We start from the raw sequence: 22,472 nt of genomic DNA, 5'->3' as shown, positions 1-22,472 counted from the left end.
GTCTCGAATGATTTATGTGCAACCCATTAGAGTACACGCTCTAGAAGCTTAACCTATCAATAGCTCTAGATATGGTTAAAGAGAATAGAAGAATTCTTGTTCTATTCTCCCCCTCCCCCGCATTCTTTTTTTCCTTTTCCTTTTTCTATTAGGTTGTTCGAAAAGTGTCTTTCATTTACAGACACGTCTCTTACAACGATGTATCTTTATACAAACATGAAACCTAACCTATCGAACGTTGTGATCTTTATTTTGATAGAACAAAATGGATCATACGTAATTCGACAAAATAATATAAAACGGAAAATATTGTGCATGCATTATTTCCTTATAAAACGAAAGAAACTTTTTGCACGACCTAATATTTTGGCTATCAGGAATGTATCATCTTTCTTGTAATTTCTTGTATCATTCTTCTCTTTGTAGAGTGAAATTAATATTAGAGATAGATTATAAATATTCATACAACTTTATACTTCTCTGGATACAATTCCTAAATAGGAATTTCTTTCACCCTTCATATATTATAATAAATACTCAATTTTACATATATTTTGTACTTTTACATATTGAATATATCCTGTACATTTTTACATATTTAATTTGCATATTTAAATACATAAACCTGAGTTATTTAATGCTTAAATATATAAGTCCACGGTTTAACAATGAATATGTCTTTCAATCTTTAAGAATTCAAACAATAATTCTATTATTAATAATAAATAATATTATAAAATAATAATTATTATTATATAATTATTATTTATTTTATAATATTATTATTAAATATTATCATTAATTATAATTTAATGTTGTTATATTTTAATATTTTAATAAATATTATTTTATAATATTATTTATTATTATATATAGTACTATATATATACTATAAAATAATATTAATAATAAAACTAATATTGATGAGCTCTTAAGGGATGAAAATTACTATCACAAATTATTATTATACATCATATTATGTATTTTCTCCCAGTCGCGGGGAGACGCGATCGCGATGAAGCGCGTCAACGGGTGTCGTGAATTCCCGTTACGATTATAACAATCGACACCACGAACAGGTCGATCCCCTTATTTTTTACAATAGGGCTGTTTGTTGTGGAATAAAACTGTAATCAACAGCTCTATAATATTTATATTTTCAATAACTTGTCACACTTAATATCGTGCCGTGTCGGAAGATATATTTGATATAAACAGTTGATAGTTGTGGACTTGATAGTTGAGTCGTATAAGTAGAGAGTAGATTAAATTGATGTCGCGTAGACCGTAGTGAGGACTGTCCTAAGATTATAGGAAAAGTTAAGTGGTCTGCACAAAGTTTGTAAGAACATTAGAGTTGACTGATCTAAGTTTATAGCAACAGTAGATGACTGCGCCGAGAGTGAAAGATGACAAGAGTTGAGTCGACTACACGAAAATTGGATGAACAGTGAAGACTCGTCTCGTGCTATTACGGAGGAGAGCTCGGTGTGGGTGTGCCTTTTTGAACTAAGAACGCGGATTCGTTGCTCCCATTTTTCGGTAGGAAAATAAGGGTAACGATCCGCGATACCCATTGGTTATAGTCAACGTTAATAAGTAAAAATATGAGAAGAAAGTCTCCTGGCTCATGGGTATCCTTGTTCATGGGAAAAACCTGCTTTTCTGTTAGACAAACATCCGCTTTCTCCGGAATTTGCAAGAGCGTGCAATAAACCTAAGGACTGTTTTAAGGACCATTCATAAATCGAAATTAAGCCAAAAAGAGTCGGTTTATGATGGTCCCTTAGGTTTATTGTGGGTCAGTGTAACGATGTGTGGGCCTTGGCGACCAGACCAGGAGGGACGTCACACGGGCCATTTCACGCGACGTAACATATTACATATATTATATAACAATTCCTAAAGTAATATTCTTTAAGCACCATTACCTCACGTATTAATGAAGAACATATTAATAAAAACTCAAAAGAATCTTTTCAGTGGATAATAATTAGCCACTGCGTATAATTATACGTGTATATGTGTTCTAACAAATACCATAGCCGCTGTTCCTCTCACAACCGAAACTTTACCTCGTCCTAATTAGTATCGATTACCGAACATCCCCCTTTTCTCTGCCGGCATTATACTTATGCAACGTTCCTCGTTCGTATCTCATTCTATCCAAAGTGGCCCCCTCGTGACTTTCACGGCGAAAAAAGGGGATGGCCCCCGGGCCAAAACTCTGCCCGAAGGGTGACCATTAGATTGCGGCGGGAACATCGAGGTGAAGTTTCCTCTCGTTGAATGTGCACGAGCACCGTGCTCTATGTTCATAGAGGAATCACGATCCGTGTCTTTCCTTCCGGCTAATTAATCCTGATCGACGATGACACGTACAGTAGGAGATGGGATGAAACGATTGGGGGATGAAGCATTCAGAAAGTCGCAAAAGTTCCTGGATCTATTACGTCTAGACATTTTATAGAAGAATTAAATATGAAAGTAGAAGTTGTGCAGGAACTTTTCAGTTTGTCTTAATGGAAGATTCATTAAAAAATATCTATTGATTAAGAAATTCTATATTGCTTTCAATTCTGTCCAAAAGTTTCATTTCAAATAAAAATACCAGATTTCTTTCAAGTTCCCCGGAAGTCTTCTTCAAAAATTATATTTAAAACACAGTTCCTTTGACAATCTTGAAAATACAGCCCAAGATATTGATAAGAGAAGATTCTATATTTTAATTCTATTCAAAGCTTTCTGCGAACGCTTCTAAAGCACCGCTTAATAAAAATGTCTCATTTGTTATGCTCAGTAATGCTCATTTGTCTGGATTATTTTAAGCAGCCCAGACGAGCTTTCACGACAAAAAATTTTATCCGTCTAGTTTACCTAGTTTAAGAAATTAACAAAGAGGAAATAACAGAAAGGAAAGAAAAGCCATATTTCTCCCAATTCTTCCACAAGTATTTTTTAAAAATCCTTTAAATATCTAAGCTTAAAACATCGATTAAAAATCTCCTATAGACAAATTCTAAAATTTTATTTGAATATTTCTAAAACGTACGATCCAAGACATTGAAAAACAAGGGATTCTGTATTCTAATTTCACCGAAAAATTTTCTTCGGGAATTCCTGAAACACTACATCACGTACTAAAACTAACTTATATCCGAATTTCTATAAATACAAAATTACATAATCCTGTGTAGTACTTGTTGTACACCATCAATAAAACGGCTAAAAGACACGCGGAAGCGTTGCCAAGCGCATTCCACGCGCGATTCACCAGATGCCACGAGAAATCTCAGAGGGCGATAAGGATAGTTTCGGTTTGAGGAAATGCAGATCGGAATTGTCGTTAGCCAAATAGAGCGGGCAAACGTAGAACCGTGGTACGGTCGTAAAACTGTAAGAGCCGCCCATGAGTATTTATCTACGTTCCTTTCTGTGGGTTTGTAAACGGAACCACGGCAGCGAATCTTAGCCAGACAACCTGACGAACGGTCGACTTTTCGTCTGGTATCGTCGGTTTACGACCGCGTCGACGATAGATGTTGTCTGATCATCGTCGGTAGCGGTTCCAGTTCTCTTTGCGACGTCTTTTTGAAACTCTTCTTCGTGTTTCCTGCTCCTTCTGCTCGAAACGGATCCGATTACAATTTTTCCGTCTAGCAGTAACAGCCTATCGAAGAGTGAGGTTGTTGTCTCTTTGAAGATGAAGTAGACGAGGTTGTTCGTCAGTGACGAGTGAAGGAGAGGGTTGTATAGGTATGGCAAGAGGAAGCTGGGTTAGGTTATCGAACTGGTTCGAGTGGTGTAGAGTGTTTCTTCATGTAGGAATGGTTTCTAGAAGGCTGATTTTCTCGGAATTTTTAGAATAGGATTTTTAAAACCTCCATACACTCACGCTTGAAAGTTTGCTGCGTCCTTCGCTTTTTAGACGGAACTGAGATTTTTCTAGATTTTGCTGGAAAATAAGAATATTATAATTGTAGCTTCCATTTTTGATGAGATACGAATTTGGAATAGATTTATTAGTTTCATTATTTTTTAAGCAGCATCTGGACTTTCTAGAAATTTTCTAGAAAGAGTTTTGAACAAAGCTAGTTGAAAGTTTGAATTTCTTGCACCGATGTCTTAAGAATCTTCAACGGAATTAAATATTTCTCTGATAAAAAAGAATTGATCAATACTTGAAGAATTTGAAAGAAAGAATTCCCAACTTGGATGTCTAAAAAATTTAGTAAAAATGATGTGTAAACACAAAACAAAAATTGTTAATGAAAATATTAAAAGCGTAAAATAAAAATTAAAATACCAAGTGGAACAGCTAATCTAAAACTTTTCTTTCATCACGCCATGCTAAAAATATTACATTCCCTATACTATACAATTTACGTTATATACATACACATCCAAACGTACATACAGAAATATATAAAACCATCCACATAGAACCGATAATATCCGGTAGCTTACCGGTTAATGCTACGACGGAACGATGTATGTATTGTGGTCTTTTCGGCTGGATTTATCCTCCATTATAACGTTGGCGTGGAGTGTGTGTTCTCGACATAAATGGGCCCTATCGCTGTCACGTGGACAAAGCACGGGTCGACGTGCCCGTGACGGCAACGCGATACCTCCACCTAACAATAATCATAATAATCATAATCATAATCATAATCATAATAATCGGAATCATAATCGTGGCGCGGCTAAGGGTTTGCCGCCGCCGCCGATGATAAAGGCAAAACGCGGCATATACTCTCTGTACGAACAGAGAAAGATAGAAAAAGAGAAGAAAGATGTGAAAAGGGTGAGGTGAGTATATAGTAGTGGTGGGACCTAGTGCACGTTCACGCGGCTTCCTCCTTCCTTTCCTCTTCCATAGGCTTGCTTCCCTTTACCTCCTCCCCTTTGAATGGGGAGCAGCCCTCCCGCGGTCCCGGATACATCATCGGATCTGAATATGGATTTCTTTCTTTCCGACCGCCGCTTTGTCGAATTATTATTCTCCCTCCTCCTATATGTACTTACCTTAACCCCACCTCCACCCTTTCTTTGTACTCTGGGTGAATCACCTAATCTTGTGCACCTGAACAATTGATAATTTAGATTAGGTTGAGATTGGTTACTTTATTTACAATTAGACTGCGAATTTTTATACAGTTTTATGTTTTTATGAACAGGACTAAAGAAATGAAACTTACATAGAAATTTGTTTCATCCAATAAAAATTAAAAAAGAATACTTTGGACAGAGCATTGGATATTTTATTATTTTTCTGGATTATATACAGTCTGTAGATTTTTGTACCCCTAAATGTAATATAAAAATCCGTTGTTTATCTGTAATGTACCTATTGGGGAATGGTATTGTAATTAATCGTGTTATAAGATTTGTTGTGTGGCTTTTTGAAGAGGTTAGGATGTAAAATATTATTGATGGGCGGTAAATGTTATTGTATTTACAGGAAAATTAAATGTGCAAAGATGTACAAAAGATATTCAATGTAAAGTATTTAATATAATATTCAGAGAGTGAAACAAATCTCTAATTAGCATTCACTTCTTTTATTGGGATCAGAAAAACTTGAGTTTGCCTGAACGTTCATAATTTATTCATAGATAACCTCCATACAACAAATTTATGTTATGATATAGTATATAATATGTGTACTGTACATCTACATATCATCAAAATTGCCATGTCAATCCTCTTCCTAAAATGTAGACTGTAGACAATATAAACGAAACTAATAAAGAATGAAAAATGAATGTCAGTATGTATATGGTTCCAATTCAAACAAATTGCAAGTGCAGATTGCAGTCTATATGTATGTTACATTATAAGTTATAACATAGTACAACTAAACTTGTTTATTTTGTCTCATGTACCACCTTTTCACATTTTACTTTCATCTTTTCCAACATATCCTTACATGATTTCAATTCAATTGCTTCACTCCGTTGATGGCAAAATCAGATTGCATCCTGATTGCAGCTCATACATGTTACATCTAACCTATCTGTTATTCATACATGTTAATCTGTTTGCCTTGCCCTGTTCATTTTTCAATTATAGTTTCATTCTTTTCCATTACTTTTTTCCTTTGGTCGGTTCTTTATTCTCTAACCATCTCGAATATCCGTAGCTCACCGCGAGACCTTACCCCGAACAGAGTGTGCACTCGACTGTTGCATCCTTTTCTCCATTTGTTCACTTTGCCTCCTTCCCCACCGCTCGACGCTGGTTATCTAGTGCGACGGTGACATCCTGCGTGGTATCGTTTGCCCATGATTCCATTTCGAACGATTTGTCTGGGTAAACGGAGTCCTCCCGCGGGATCAAGTTTTTGCGGTTTTTTGATCGTCTTCAGCGGCCAACTGCGGTTGGTTGTGCGGGAAGCGATCCTTTTTAAACTTGTGGCTTTGTTTCTGTGGAATTCGATTAAACGGAATACGTATTCGATTTTGTCATTGGTTTTTGATATTATTGTTTATGACAACAATTGAACTTCCTGTGAAATTTTAAAATGAGAATACTTAATAAAATTGTATCAAATTGTTATGTTAAATAATATATAATGAAAATTATTTAATGCTTTATAAAGTAATGACAGTTTTTTCTGAATCTGAGAATTCAAAAAAAAATTCCCTAGACCCTAAACTGATAACTTTTCAAATCTTTTATTTAATATATTGTAAATTCCATGCATGTACTTATACATTATAATCATAGTTGCACTAGAATTTCTTCTTTAAAATATTCCTTAAATTTTAGATCTTTGTTTCAGTATATTTTAAATTCTATGTATCACGCTATGTAAATTACATCGTAATGTACACACTGCATCGTAAATTCGTCCCACGAATTCATTCTAAGAATTCTTTAGATCGAGGATTCTTGCAAAACCTCTATCTACATTCCTACAACCATTTATGTATATATATATGTGTATTTATCTTCCTCCGTCTCTGGTCTATCTAACCTTGACCGCGTTAGTCGATGAACCGTCGATACCTTTTCCCCATAAGAGCCGGCCACCCGAACCATATCGCCAACCGCCTATTGATTGCAATATTGCGCGACTAACACGTATTTAAGGCTAGCCGACCAACAAAATCTCGTATTTAACCATCGGCTTAGCCTTTTCATAAACATCGATACTCCAAATGACTGGGATGATCTTCTCGTCGATGATGTCAATACACTATACGTACATATAGGACACTTCCTTCGTCCCTATAATTTCGGGTTTTATGATCTTTCGTAACATTGTATAACGTACAATAGTACTTGAACTTTGGTTCACTCTATTTCAGATCTTGTTAAATAAAAATATTTATATCGATGACAATTACCGATAATTATGGCTACAGATATTTCTCTTTATATTTCAAAAACTTCAAATATTAAATAGCGTGATTTCGTTGTGGGGGTGGAAGGGTGGTGGGAAGAGAGCCATAAACCGTGGTCAAACAAATCCGAAATAGGTATGGAAGCTAGTGGAGGAGTTTGGCGCGCAAACAAATAATAAACGCTCCTACGCCGTTGCAGCGGTCAGCCTCGTTAGATGACTCATGTGATTTCCGCGCTAGAGATTGAAATTGCTGGCGGAGGATACGGTGGTGATTAGAAAGAGGTTTCGTGGTGATGGTACGTGGTACTGGTTTTTTTGAGAGTGTAAATTCTTATAGGGAATTAATATCAGCGGTAGGAAGAGATTCGAGAAATGCTGTGATTGTTTCATTCGAAATGGTGGTAGGAGGAAATTCAAGGAAGTCAAAGAAAGAAATTATGATTAGTCGACTTAGTATAATTTTTGGTGACTTAAAATAGAAGCTGAACATTGCTAGCGGATTAAAAGATATGTATTTAGGAAATGTGGTTGCTTAATTTGTAACGAATTTTTAAACATTCTACGAAATTAAAATTCGCAAGGAAAGCAGGGAAATAGAATTGATAAAAGTAAAATTCAAATATTGACTGAATTTCTCAATAAATAAAATTATATTTTTTTTATCTACAGTAAAAAATATCATTTTATATATTTGTAGCGGCACATGAGTCAGAGGACGATGCGAATCGAGAGCGACTCGTGTTGTTTTGCCTCGGGACATTGACACCGTCTTGATGTACAAAACGTAACGATAAACAAACTCCGGACAAAACAATATCGTCGCTACGTGCAACCGTCAACCGTAGTCGAATTTAAACTTTCCGGTACTCCCCAGACCAGTATAACTAAACGAACACGATCTTTAGGACAATTAGTATCGAGCGAACGTATGCACTACCTAGCGTTCGAATATCGAACATTCTTATACCGAGTGACTTTGAGCGAACAATTGACTCTGTATTCTGTACTATATATTTAAAAATACTTTTAAATACATTTGACGGCACAAGTATGAACTCGTTTCGTTATTGTATAAACCGACTCGTAAAGTCCAGCACATATTCTACTTAGCCCAAAGAACAAAAGAGGAAAAGATACGCAGCATTGCAAAAATATCAAAGATATGAATGTAAATATCAGTATGAAAGGTATGAAAGAAAGAGGTTAACTTAAATAAGAGATAAATTATCCCAAAGGATTAATAGCAACACTGACTTATCTTCCCTTTAGACCGCATCTGTAATTCCGAGTAGCCAGGCGCTTCGGGAGTAATCGAGTTCGTGGGCAGATTAAAATCTTCTCAAACTCGCATTAAGGAAGCTCGAAGGCGCGTCCGCACGAGAATTGGTCACTCCCTCGGCGTGTGTCGTACGTGTAGAAGTTGACGCGACGACCCGTTCCCTTAAACGTTGCCCACGGGGTTGCAATCATCGTTCCCGGGCCCGGCCAAGGCCACACCCTCGATTCTCATTAAGATTTACCGCCTAAACGACCGCTACCTATGCTCTGAAGAGGGGCAACCTTTGAAAAATAATAGAAAATGACAGGACCACTTCTATTATTTCTTTTTTTCCCTATATTTCCTGTTTTTTCTTCTTACGACAACGACGCCGCGATTAACGAGAGGCGGAGGAACGTTTCCGAACTTCTAGACTCTTCTTTTTACTTTTATTTACTTTTTTTATAACTGATCCTTCCTCTGCTGTTATTTAGGATTATATTAGATTGGTATATATAAAGTCCAACATTTATCTGTATTTTTATATTTATTTAAATTTGATACTGAAGTAAATACAAAAAAAAAAATAATACTTTCTTGTACAATATTTTATTAATTGATACTGTTAAATTATAATAATTTATCAACGAATAATATTACATTATAGGTATATTGACAAGTTACAAGCAATAGGTTAGGTTAGGTCTCTTTTCTACAGTCTCTTACAATTTTAAAATAATTTATGATTTTTACAATTCCCTTGAAAAATTTCACTTGTTTATTATCAAACTTGTTATTATTATGCAAAGATATTGCATTGTTCGTGAATATGTTTGCTGGTATGTACGCTCCTTAAAACGGCAAACTGATCTTCCTCGGTAAAGTTAATTGCAAGCGAAAAGTCAACCAATCGTTCTCCCTACATGTGGTATATATTGAGTATAGGGGTAGGGAAGACACGATATTTTCGCGCGTCTGCACCAGAATATAGGTTTTTGCACGCAGGTACTCATTACGAGTGGCCGGCATTAAATAAATTCGATAATTGAGCCGGATGATCGGACATGTTGGATCTCTTTGCGGCCACCCGTAAATTAATGGAGCTTTACGAGGAATTAAATTCGACACGCTTTCTCTGAGATATACCGTGTACACGCCTCTTTGATTCCTTGTACGCTTTCACCCAGGTGCCGTGAACTTTTCGGGAGATGAACGCCGCAGAAAAAAACGCCGCCGGTTCATGTAGCATTTTATCCCTAACCAAACCCTTTGTAGCAAGTAAATATACCGCCGCTCATAAGTATAATAGTTAAATACTTAATAGGACATTTATGGAGAAATATAAACTTGGAAAATCATAGTGAGAAATTATTAAAATACTTCTTTCGATATAAATTCGGATCAAAAGCTTTAGATCATTATAATTTGTATACATGATTACTGATATAAATTTGTATTGAAGTATTCTTTCAATAATGAACTGAAGTAATATATTTTTTAACGAAATGTAATGTTTAAAGTCATTACTATAAATTTGAGGTTATGAAACATATTATATCGAAATGTTTTCCTCGCAATGAATCGAAATACATGCATTCAATATATTTTGACAAAAAAATATTTAATACTAATATGGAAATATAATGTGTAATCAAATTTTATATTTTATGTCACTATTTCAAGTTTGTAATTACCAATATAAATTCAATATTAATATTAAAAATTTCATTTACATTGAAAACAATTAATAACTTTTATTAGCAAGATTCTTGAAGATTTATGTGATTCATGTGATAGGAAAGTTAAGTCTTCTTGTCTCATCTTACGGCGTAGACAATCCCTGTTGTCGGTTCTTGCGGATCCTCTTATATTGTCGGGCATCGGTTACCCTTAGCTGTTGCCCTTCGTCCTTTTCCCCTCTATAATTTTCACTCGAATACCTGCTCTAATTATAGGTGGTTCGTCACGGCGAGAGTTCCTTTGTGGGTAGCCTCGGTACGAGCGAGGCTACCGAGTAGCTGTCCTCTATGCTTCGTGAAAATACAGGGTGGGCAAGTAATATATGATATGAGAGTGGGGAGAAGGAAATTCCGTGATTCGAGAATGATAGGGGAACAATATTAATCTATATAGATATACTGGATTTTTTAAATGATAATTTTCAAAATAATATTTTCCTTTTACTTGAAGCTTACATTGATTGCCTGAATTAATTTTTTTGTAAATGCAGAAAAGTAAATAAAACCCGTTATATTAGATAATTCTAACATTAACTTCATTAAATCTATAACTCATCCTCACATCTCATCTTCTATTCCAACTAATATAAATATTTTCGTGAAGCTACAAGCAATACAATAATTTTAATTAAAATTTTATGACAATTATCTATTATCTATTGTCTATTTGACAATTATCTATTTGATAGTCCTAATATTAATAATAACTTACTAAATCTGTACCTAATCCTATAACCTAACCCCAATCTAACCTCACATTCCATCTTCTGCTTCAACTTACATAAATAACTTCATAAACCTATATGTATAATAAATTAGTTAGTATTTTATTCGATTTTTATATCAAGCAATTTGGTACTTTTAATATTATGTTTATGAAACTTGAATCTAATCTCACTTCTGATCAATTCCAACTTACATAAGTATTTCCGTAAATCTATCACTATAAGTTGGTTGAGATTTCATAAGAAGGTTCACGTAAGAAATCGAAGGATAATAACAATAATGGTCGCTGCTTCCGGGATTGTTTCAGGTATCTGGGTGTTGAGCCACGACTGAATAGCGGATCAAGTTCTGGAAGCGGTGGCGATGGTCAAGCGCAGATCGTTGGCGCGGGTGTGATCGGGCCGGCAAGCGCCGAAAAGAACTGCAAGAGTGTGCACCTGACCGCGAAGCAGCAGGCGATATGCTCCCGCTCGCCGCCAGTCCTGCAGGTATTTACCTCACGGCAGGGGCAACCTCTCTCCTTCACCGTTCGGATTAATGGCCGGGGAAGCACGCGGCTAATTCGATTCGCCGGCCCTCCGCGCGGCCTGTTGGCCGAACGTTTACGACATTGTCCGCACGATCTTTACACTTTGTAGATTTTTCAAAGGAGGACCGATGAGAAATCAATATTCCATTTTTTCCCCATACTTATTTCATTTTTATTTTTTTTAAGTGTTCCTTTTTTAGGTTAGTTTCTTAATTGATCAAACATTTTTGATATTCTTCGTACAATCTTTACACATTTCTTTACCAATTTTCCAACGGAGAATCAATGAGAAGTCAGGCTTTTCATCGTTTTTCGTTCTTTTTTTTTAATTTCATTCTTTTTGCGTAGATCAGATTTTTATTGGCCAAGCATTTGTGATATTAGCCGTATGATTTTTACGCTCTGCGTAAAAGAGAACTAGTGAGAAATCAATTTTAAATTCTTTTTTGTCACTTTTATGTTTTTTAATTCTCTCTGTTTTAATTTAATACGCTGTTGGTTAATCGTTTGTGATATTGTCTATACAACTTTTACACTTTGCTCTTTTTTTAACAGGATACTAGTAGAAAATCAATTTTAGATTCTTTTCTTCTTTTTTCCTTAAAAGTGGAACTATTGGCAGCTATAGTGTAAAACTTATACTAAAGAAACTAAAATGCAAGGGATTTGCATGAAAAAGTTAAAGTTTAGATAATATTGCCATAAGTGAAACAGTGGCAGAGGAGCACTTTGCTGCACATATTTTTCGTTCCAGCAAATTTTTCTTTACATTATCTAACGTCAATTAGGTGATGAATTAAACATTTCCGATATAATAGTGTACAAGGATAAATTTTTCAAAGATTTCTTTACTTTCCAAAATTGATTACCCGAAAGATATAAAAACCATAAGAGTTCAGTAATAATAACAGTTTCTCTGCATTACCACCATCGAATTTCGTCGTTAATGTGAACCGAAAGTATAATTTTGTGAGAAACCTAAATACACAAAGCATTTAATTTTCGAAGATCGAAAAATCAAAAACGGAAAAATGTACAGTATCGTTAAGGGGCGAATAGCGTAATTTCGCATTGAACCGTTCCATTAAATATGCATACGTAAAAGGGAGGTCATGGACAATTAAATGTTACGGGGACGTTCAACTTTTTCCTCGGACGCTCTTTTTCAATTTCTATGATGATAGTTATTCCATACATTTATTCTCTCGAATTCTTTTGACATTCTGTTATTATATTATTTTTTTCTATTAATTCTTCATCTTCTAACATATTCAAATTAAACTTTTTTGAGTTGAAGAAGTAATAAATAAATATGATAATAAATAATAATAATAATAATACAATAATTTATTGTATATCAGATTTTACGTTTATTAGAAAGAGTTTCCTTAGCACACCGGATTAGTTTCCTGAATATACATTTTCTTATTTTAAGAATAATTATTCTAGCATTTCTTCACAACTATTTCTTATAGCATACATTAGACACAAATGTAGTATACATAATAATAATGCAACATATACAAAGATATATATACAACATATATATAATGTTATTATATTGTTGTATATATATATAAATATAAATATACAACAATATAATAACGTGTAATTGCGCGCTTGTAAACAAATATAATATATATAACATAACATAACATGTAACACGATATATAACACAATACTCACTTAAAACAAAATATAGAAAGATATAAACATAAGCATCAAAATAAATGAAAACAAGATGTAAAGAGATATAAATTAGAAGAATACAGATAGAAGAAATAAATTGAAATAAAATTTAGAAAGGTATAAACATACATGTGGATACATATGTTTCAAGCTCTACGGTGATGTAGAGGGATAAAAAAATGATCCGGTATCGCGAAGGGGAAAATTGAGCGTCGGTGGAAAATGGCGCGAGCGCACCGGTGAATTCGCACGATTCTAAAGAACTCCCGGAATGCAGCGGTCGAGTTGTAGCTTTCGTTTGCCGCGCCTGTAATATTTAATACTCGAGCTCTGGAACAGTCAGGGTCTTCAGTGAACCCTACACGACCTCCTTTCGAGACGCCTCGCAGTCGGTAAATGAAGTCGCGAATTCTCTGATCTTGCCTTGGATCTCCGTGAAACTCTGTTTCTGCCGTTGTAAATTAGTTTGAAACAGCCGAATATTCCAAATGTTTGCGAAAGTTACGTCTACGAGATGGTATTTCAGTTATTTCAAACAAATTTAGTGGAAGATTTGTTTGAGATACCGAGTAGAAACATTATTCAGAGCGTTTAGGCCAAGAATAATTCGCACATTATGTTTTAGTTCAAGAATTATTGCTTGGAAATATAGCATGATTTTGAGAGAAGTGTAATGTGATGCATGGTAATGCTTTTAGAAATGAAGATTCTTTGGAAGATTTAGTTTTTCAAATAAATATATTTCTTATGAGAAAATGTTAAACACTGTAAAATTTTGAGTAAATATTTAGGTGAAATTTTGAAACGAGCACGTTTTGATATTCTACAATTTTAATAAATACTCAGATTTTTAATAATCATGAAATACGTCCATTCTAATAAATAACCAAATTATTTAAATTATTTAATTATTCCTCCAAAAAAAATTCCCTTTTACAGGAATCAGAAATTTGCATATCCTAAAAAGTTGAAATTTTACAATTACAAACAACCCCTTAATTTCTACTAAAAGTACTTAATTATACATATATTACTTCAAAGTGTTATAAAGTGAAACACACTCATTTAAAAATTCCAACCAACAACGTCAAACCTTATCCGACCATTTGCTCCGACTTTCTCCTTATACCATTTAATTCTACGTTCATTAAAAATCAACACCGAGCACAAGAATTCACTAAAAACAAGAAAAGTAACATTTTATTAGGGATACTTTAACATAACCACATTAACATGAAAAAAATGTCAATACACGAGTATTAAAGTGCTCGGCATTCAACGGTACAGAATTTACGCTATAATCTCAAAAAGTAATAAAATTCTAAATAATACCTGCATACTAAAATTAACTCCCTATACCCAAGGGTCTTTAACCTTTATTCCAAGAAGAGCACCTGCACCGGTACATTTATGACAAAAAGCATCTTGCGTTAGGTTTACAGAACTGAGAGATGCGAGTTTAGTTTTTATGCTATGTACCTAATTTAATTTTTAAGTGACGTATTTTTGAGTAGTTTCGATTTTATAAGTTGAAAGCATTTGCGAGCTTGACTTTACACTGTGTAATTAATTTAATGCGCAAGTAATTTACTTTTGTATAGTTTAGATTTTAAGAGAAAAGATTAACTCTTTAATCGTCAACTCTTTTTGCATTTTCTACGTTACTATACTGTAGTGAAAGAAAATAAATTTTGAACTAGTGGATTAAAACTGTATGCTTTAAAACTGGTCTAATTTATAGGTTAATGTATCAACATCAATGTGATATAACCTAACAAATTAAGATCAAATACAAAAAATCAAATCCATGTTACTATGGTACTATAAATAAATTCCAATTACATAAAGAAAGTCTTTGGCAATCCGTCGCAGCCTGCGACAGTTGGATAGCACGGCCGGTAAAAAAGCGGTCGAATGTTGCCCAAAATCGCGTTTACCTCTGCCTAATGCACAAATCTTGTCGTGGTGGGGCAGGGCAGAAGCAGTGTTCGTCTAGAAACCGGTGTCTAGGTAAACTCGTGGCTCGATATATCTCTTTGAACGACGCCGACTATCTTGCTTTTCCAAATCTTGCTTACCGACAAAAGACCACTCTATGAATATTCATAACGACACCGCGACGTTTAATCCTCGGTCGATTAACCAGATACACGTCGAACGATCCTCGATTTGTGTCGTGTCGAAATTTCGACCATCGAGCTGTACGTGTTTTCTTTTTATCTTTCTCCATCTCTAAGGTCTTTATTCTGACCATGAGTTGACTTGGTTTCAGGTTACGAGTTTGACTGGAAGTATATATGAGGATACTGCTTGTTGATTCAATCATTGTCCAAAAGAATCGTTTAAAATTTCTGTATAATAAATGAAATTGAAGATGAAGTTGATATTGATTTATGTTCGTCATAACTGTTTGAAATATGATTAGTGTTGTGAGTGGAATTTGGTACTTTGAGGTTAGGAATTGATAAAGCTTATTAAACTCCGTTTTCAAGTTTTATTATAAAATAACTATTTGTAATTGTTTTAATTATAAGCCTCTTCTTTGTGTATCCGAAATTTTTTCCAACATTTCTCAAATTTTACACTTACCACCTACAAAGCGTTCTCTAATTCTCCCAACACGCAACCTAAATTAACATCGTCCAACGACAACAACAATTTCTGCAAACAACTTCTAATTAGCATTAATCCCAGTGATCGAAGCCGTATTAATTTCAACCACTTGCTATTACAGACAGTGATTACTAATTGCACGTCAACAGATTCTCAATAGATCCTAATATAGAACATGTCCACCCACTGACACCAGTTCAATTACATTCTAATATTAGAATCAACATTAAACGAATCTAATTACAAGCTTACTATGCTAGTTACATAACATATTTGTACATCCTCAACCAATTCATGAGAAACGATATATCGTACTTTTAGAAATTAAACCGATCTCTATTTTTAAGAGTTCTCAATTTCATGAAACAGGCACATAATTAGTTTAACTCATTTTCATAAATCTATTTATTACAGAAAGATATAAAATATCACAAGCTCCAAGATAAATTTTTGAAAATTTATTTATCTTTGTAATTTGTAATTATCATTTTTCCCTGCATTTTAATTTATCAAGTTGATCAGCATGGTTTTTGTATGTATGCATATTCATGTGAAATTGTTTTCTTTTCCATTCGTGGTTTTCACAATTTTTACTTTCAGGCAGTCAGCGCGGGCGCAAGGTTGGCCATCGAGGAATGTCAGCACCAGTTTCGGTCGGCCAGATGGAATTGCTCCATCAGCCCGGAAAATCCGGACAACATTTTCGGCGGTGTGATGCTAGTCAGTAAGTAAAATCTTCGTCTTGAAGGGAATAAAGCTTAAGACGCATGCGCAGTGAGAGGAGATTCTCGCAAAGTGGTAGCTTAAGATGAAGAGAAGTTTTAGTTCGACGTGAAAATGGATGTATTCAGAGGTTATGATTGGTGTATTTGAGACAGGATGGAAATTTGATTTGACAGTAGGTTTTTGGTAACTGAGGTTAAAAGTAGTAACTATAATAACACTATATATTTAATTTATATTTATATAAGCATATACTGTAATACACGTGAATTCGTATGTAGATACACACACAAACGTAAACATAGATATAGCCATGGTTATAAAGATAATTAAAGTATTTCTCCGAGAAAATGAGATTCTTAGGGATTTTTTTCAAACTTTAACTACGTGTTAAGAAGCATATAATAGAGAAAACGTAGCCCCAAAGCTTTCATATTTAACACATCCAAAGCAATTAAAAGAAATTTTTTCCCCGTGAGCGAGAAATAATTTTTTTTAATTAAACCTCCCACGGTGCAGGTGTAGCGGTATAATTTTGTTTTTTATTAGAGTAAAATACGCTAGCAGCTTGCAGAAAATGGAAAAACTTGTGCTACAACGTAGAAATTCCGGTGCATCTTTGCAGACAGTCGCGAAGCAGCGTTCGTGTACGCAATATCGGCAGCGGGAGTTGCTTACAGTGTCACCAGAGCCTGTTCCAGGGGCGAACTCACCGATTGCTCGTGCGACAACCGAGTCAGAACACGCCACCCGAATAATTGGCAATGGGGCGGCTGCAGCGAGGTAATTTCCCCTCTATTTGTATTCCCTTCTCCTTTGAAAAATAACGCGCGGGCAAATGATACCATAAATTTGACTCGTCTTATCCTTTAACCTCCCTTAGGCTTGTTCCTTATATAGAAATCTTTAATAATATTACTTGCTGTTAAACTAACCTTACCAGGCCCGGTCAAACGACTGGTTTTAAAATTTAATTTAAAATTGTACATTCATTGTTATTTCCTTTGCCCACCTAACTTTATGTAAATTCTTATATTATCTGATTAATCAATTTGTCGAGTTTTGTTAATATAAGAGTTTACATAAAGTTAGATGAACAAAAGAAGTAACAATGAATGTACAATTTTAAATTAAATTTTGAAACTGGTCATTTAACCGGGCCTGCTAAAATTAGTGTTAAAGCAACAGTAATATATCCATGATGATACATGAGATGGAAATATTATACATATAAGCTTTGATGAGTTGGTAATTAAATTTTTAATTTAAAAATTGGAGATGATACAATGTTCTTTTTATTCTTGTAGGTTATTGGTTGATTTATTGAGAGTTCATTTATGTGATACAGGATAGAGAATGGTTTAGTTTGAATAAGTCGTGATATTTAAAAAGATAAGAGACAAATAGTACAGAGGAGAATTCAGTGATGATAGAAATTCTTTTCTGCTTGAGAATATAATATATAAACGATACCATATCTTTTTAGAGAATTGAAGTCTTTAATATTACATGTATTTTGTATCATGAAGGCTATTTGCATAAGTATAAGCATTTTGTTTATTAAATTTTTAATATTATGGGTACCTTGTATTACAAACAATACAATCATTCTTTCTTACAAAAATTACAAGGTACTTAAAACTATATGAAAATACATTTATTACATTGCATTTAATGTATGTATAAAAACATACTATTATATCTTGCAAAAAACAATTGCATCTTAATAATATATCAGAATATTATTCTAGGGTTTAATTTCATAACTTGAAGAAACATTTATTCGGGAGTATTTCCACCCTTCTAAAAACCTTGGCAACTTAATTAATTTCGATTCACTTTAACGAATTCCTCGCTTGGTTCTTACGCAACAACGTCCGTTAATTAAGCGAGGCAACGCGCGCAGACGGTTGAATTACATCGCGGGCGGCGAGCTTAAGGCGGCGTTTTCAATTTCGTGGAAACACGAAACCAGAGTCGCTCGCGAGTTCTTGATCAATTTTCTTCTTTTTACTTTATCGTGCATCGATCGTAAATCAATCTAAACGGCTGCCGTGGAACTTAATGAAATTCCGTTCCGCCGACAAACGACGATTATTTTCTACCCTTTTCAGGACTGAGGAGAACAGACCGGAGTATACGTAACAGTATCCTTTTCTTCGTGTTCCGCGTGCAGGGTTCAAGGGACAAACCCCTCACCGATACAGAGAACAACGGTGGTTAGCTTTTTCTCGGGAACTGCTGGTACACTAGAGTCGACAACGGTTTGCTTATGCTTTCTTCTCAAGACAAATAGATCTCAAATATATAGCTTAATTACTTAATGGAAATTTTAGTAACGATGGAAATAGAACTTTGAAAAATATTTTACAATTTCTTTGTACGTTGATATTAGTTTGAGGTCATGAATATTTTTCCTCTTTAAGAAGAATTTTGGAAACTTATTAAAATTGAAATATTAGAATTCTTTTATCGACTAGAATTTTATTCGAATGCATAGACTATTTTTTAATAGAGATGTTAAATGGAATAATTTAGTAAATTAGAAATTGATGTAGAAAGTTAAATATGTTTCTATTATGTACTCAAAAAAATATTTTCCAATCTCTGAAGCATAATATGAATTATTTGATAAAGTGGTCGGCCGAAATCAGTGGGAATTAGTTAATTCGGTGAAGGAGGCTTGACTAGGGTAGGAAAACGCTGTTTCATTCTGAAGTATATTAACTTCGAATCAATGTTGTTAGTAGTTTATGGGCGGGAATCATGGGAATGATGTACAGGGTGAACCTCCGTTATCTTGAGTGTTTTCGTCGTTAATGGGCCGATCAAAATGCGTTTTATCCAGAATAAATTGGACCACGGGTTGTATTATATATTCATGATTTCATTACGTTTTTTATTTTGTTTCCTAGGGACCTTAAGACTGCTATCATTTTTTACGCTAGATATTCTTTCATGCGAAGCAAATTAAAAAATTATTATTTCATTAAAAAAACATGTAGAGGGTAGTACAAAGATGTGGGTCCGAAACTTAAAAAAATTTTTGCAAACTATCAGAAGTGAAATAGAAAAAAAGTTGCCCCACTTAGTAAAAAAATACATAAATTTCTAAACTTTTATAGCCACATATAATATATATTTTAATATTTAGAAGTATATAGATTTTTTTATAATAAACCTTGATAACATAACCTTTCTTAAAATTCACCTTTACCCACAATTTTATTAAATTATAATAAAATAACCTTCAGTAAAATGATTTTTAGTGATTTCTTCTGAAGTAACTTTTAACACAGTTAAACATTCTCTGAACTAACGTCTGTATAATAATTTTCATTTATCAAAATAACTAGCTTTCTAACTAAAATAATCTTTTCCAAAATTTACCTTTATCAACAGTATTCTCAGATTAAACACTTGTGTTATTTGTATTATTTTATCTTTAAATGCTTTATACAATGGTTATAAATAGACACCCTGAAAAGAAAAAAATAGAAATGTTAAATAAAAAAAGGAATAATCTAAGAATTTAGTTATTTTGTTGACCCTGTAGAACGGAGAGGCCACCCCTGAAGCGCACGGGCGAAGCACTGCCCCGCACAGGCATCCCCAATTTGTCGTCTCGATCTCAGCACGGTCGGTCGACGTAAACCTTAACCCTGGAACGAAGACAAAGCTCGTCCTGTAAACGGATGCATTTCATGCGTACGGCTGACCCCTTGTAGACATTGCTAGCTTACAAGGGGATTAAGGGGGCTAAGCTTGTTAAGTTGCAACAACCCGCCACCTCCTGCCCCCGCACACAGCCCGGACATATCGGCCACGTAACTCGGAACGTGAGTGATGCACATGAGAACGTAAATACGTGCAGAGAGAAAAAGAGAAAGAGAGAAGGCAAGATAGAGGGTAAATAGAGAGATGGGTGGAGAAAGGGGTGGAAGAAGTGGAGAGCAATTGGAGACACGATGCTCGAGGACAAATCGTGGATGAAAAAAATTAATGGGAGCGGGGTGGAGGAGCTAGAAAAAGGAAATAAATGACGATAGAGAAAGAGGTAAAAAAGTAAGTGAAGATAGAATTGTACCAAAGGGTGTAAGGTATGAAAATGAGAAGAAGTAAAGGTTGTAATTTAGCAAGATTACAAAGATTATAAAGAAACAAGAGTGGGGAAGAGGAAAAACGGATAAGAGAAGAAGAAATTATATTAGAGGTGCAAGGTATGATAGCGGAAATTGAGAAGAAATGAAAAGGAAAAAGAATTGAAAATTAGAATGATTATAGAAATTATAAAGAATAGGTGACAAAGAGATAGAGGAATTAGGAAAGGGGAATAAACAGAACGTGAAAAGGGGATAAGAGAAACACAATTGTTTAGATATCTGAAAACGTAGATTATTTAGTAGTAACATAAAAAAAGAATTTATGAAAGATAGGAATGAAGTAGAAAGAACAAAACAACAAAGAAAGTAGACACAGAAAGTAACCAGAATTTTGCAAGAAGAAATCTTCTTCAGAAATTCCTATCCAAGAGAGCAGAAAATCTCCAATTCTAAAAGAAAGGAACAAAGAGAGGAAAGCGTGAGAAAAGACAACAGAGAAAAGACGAGCGTGTAGCGAGAAAAAAAGGCGGGCTAGACAGATGACCGGGGGAAAAAAAGAAGAGAAGAAACAGCATGAGACGGAAGGAGGGAGACACGTGCTCTCGAGGAACTCACGTGGCAGGAAGAAGAGCGGGAAGTGTCGGGAAAGTGGCGCTGCTTTTACCTTCGGGATTACCCACTCGCCCACTTCTGCGGCCTCTGGCCTTTCCCAAGTTCCGGACACGGATTCCTTAACAAGCCCCGCTGTCCTATCCCATGGGATGCCACGTTTCGTCTACGGCTTCAGCCCGTTGACAGATTTCCGAGATAATGATGTTTGCCGACACCGTCGTGCCTCGAGCTTGGCTAACGAATATCGCTGCCACCGTTATACCTCTCGTCGATAAGTCGTCCGTCTGTTAGTTGGCGCTTTCAGTTGGAATTTCTTACCCTCCAAACGAACAATGCCTGTTTAAGGAAAAGCGGTTTAATGCTAGATCTTAACTGGGGAAGGATTAAATGCATAAAAGCGGTTCGTTAGCAAGTTTGCAAAAGACATATCAGCGTATAAAAGTTTCTGGTGAAATAGATTTTTCGTCTTGTATTCTAAAAGCGATATCTTTTCATCTTATATTCTAAAAGCCATGTCTAAATAATTTTAAATAATATTGGGTATGAAGAGATGGGAAGAAAAGGAGAAGTTATATGCAGACTGTGGATGTTTATGTAAATTTATATTTTTACCAAAATATTTAAACGATGTAGGTTACAATGAAATTTGCTACATCTAGTATAAATTATAGTATACTGTGAACATTTTATGTAATTTTCCATGTCCCATTGTGCAAAATGTTGCATCGTTGAATTTTCCATATATGCATAAAAATCCGTAGTCTAGCTATATAGTTATATACTATTAGTTTTAAAATTGTTTGAAATGTAAAGTGAAAAATCTACCCGGCGCTCTATTATGCTATCCTTTGCACTCTATCACATTTACAAGTTTGTTTTAAAGAAAAATGTTACTTATGATTTTTCTAAATCTAGGGAATTTTAATGGGTTCCTTTCTTCTTTAAATTCCCAATAGAAGCTCCCGTTGCTAATTGTAGCCCTTCTTGTTGATCAAGAAAATTAAAAGGTTTTGAGATCATAAATGGAAAAAATTGAAATTTTGAAGTGGATGAGAAGATTACGTGGAATCTTGCATTTGATAGTATACTGGTTGAGATTATTGTTTCCTTTTTCCTGTGGGTTTAT

The 22,472-nt window shown here is 34.6% G+C and overlaps 1 protein-coding gene and 3 long non-coding RNA genes across 6 annotated transcripts in view; 1 reads left to right on the top strand and 3 right to left on the bottom strand.

The window, feature by feature from the left end:
• Nucleotides 1–22,472, top strand: part of LOC132916244 (protein Wnt-4-like) — a 73,271-nt gene that overhangs the window by 47,094 nt on the left and 3,705 nt on the right. For 2 of the 3 annotated variants that reach the window (XM_060976073.1, XM_060976075.1), the window contains 3 exons: nucleotides 11,385–11,565; nucleotides 16,509–16,632; nucleotides 17,257–17,414. In XM_060976073.1, the coding sequence (XP_060832056.1) occupies nucleotides 11,385–11,565; nucleotides 16,509–16,632; nucleotides 17,257–17,414 (463 nt within the window). Of the gene's footprint in view, nucleotides 1–11,384; nucleotides 11,566–15,576; nucleotides 15,749–16,508; nucleotides 16,633–17,256; nucleotides 17,415–22,472 lie in introns of those variants that run through there. The other variant, XM_060976076.1, reaches the window with a different exon arrangement.
• On the bottom strand, nucleotides 4,324–5,573 carry LOC132916340 (uncharacterized). The gene is made up of 3 exons (XR_009660077.1): nucleotides 5,202–5,573; nucleotides 5,029–5,086; nucleotides 4,324–4,637 (listed from the first exon to the last, which is right to left on the bottom strand). It is a non-coding gene; the product is annotated as an uncharacterized LOC132916340 (long non-coding RNA).
• Nucleotides 5,589–6,414, bottom strand: LOC132916339 (uncharacterized). The gene is made up of 2 exons (XR_009660076.1): nucleotides 6,095–6,414; nucleotides 5,589–6,019 (listed from the first exon to the last, which is right to left on the bottom strand). It is a non-coding gene; the product is annotated as an uncharacterized LOC132916339 (long non-coding RNA).
• Nucleotides 18,228–21,906, bottom strand: LOC132916252 (uncharacterized). The gene is made up of 3 exons (XR_009660060.1): nucleotides 21,399–21,906; nucleotides 20,022–20,293; nucleotides 18,228–18,880 (listed from the first exon to the last, which is right to left on the bottom strand). It is a non-coding gene; the product is annotated as an uncharacterized LOC132916252 (long non-coding RNA).

Source organism: Bombus pascuorum, chromosome 2 (genome assembly GCF_905332965.1).
Source record: "Bombus pascuorum chromosome 2, iyBomPasc1.1, whole genome shotgun sequence".
NCBI lineage: Eukaryota > Metazoa > Arthropoda > Insecta > Hymenoptera > Apidae > Bombus > Bombus pascuorum.
The sequence above is the reverse complement of the archived record's forward strand: the minus strand, read 5'-3'. Positions and strand labels throughout refer to the sequence as shown.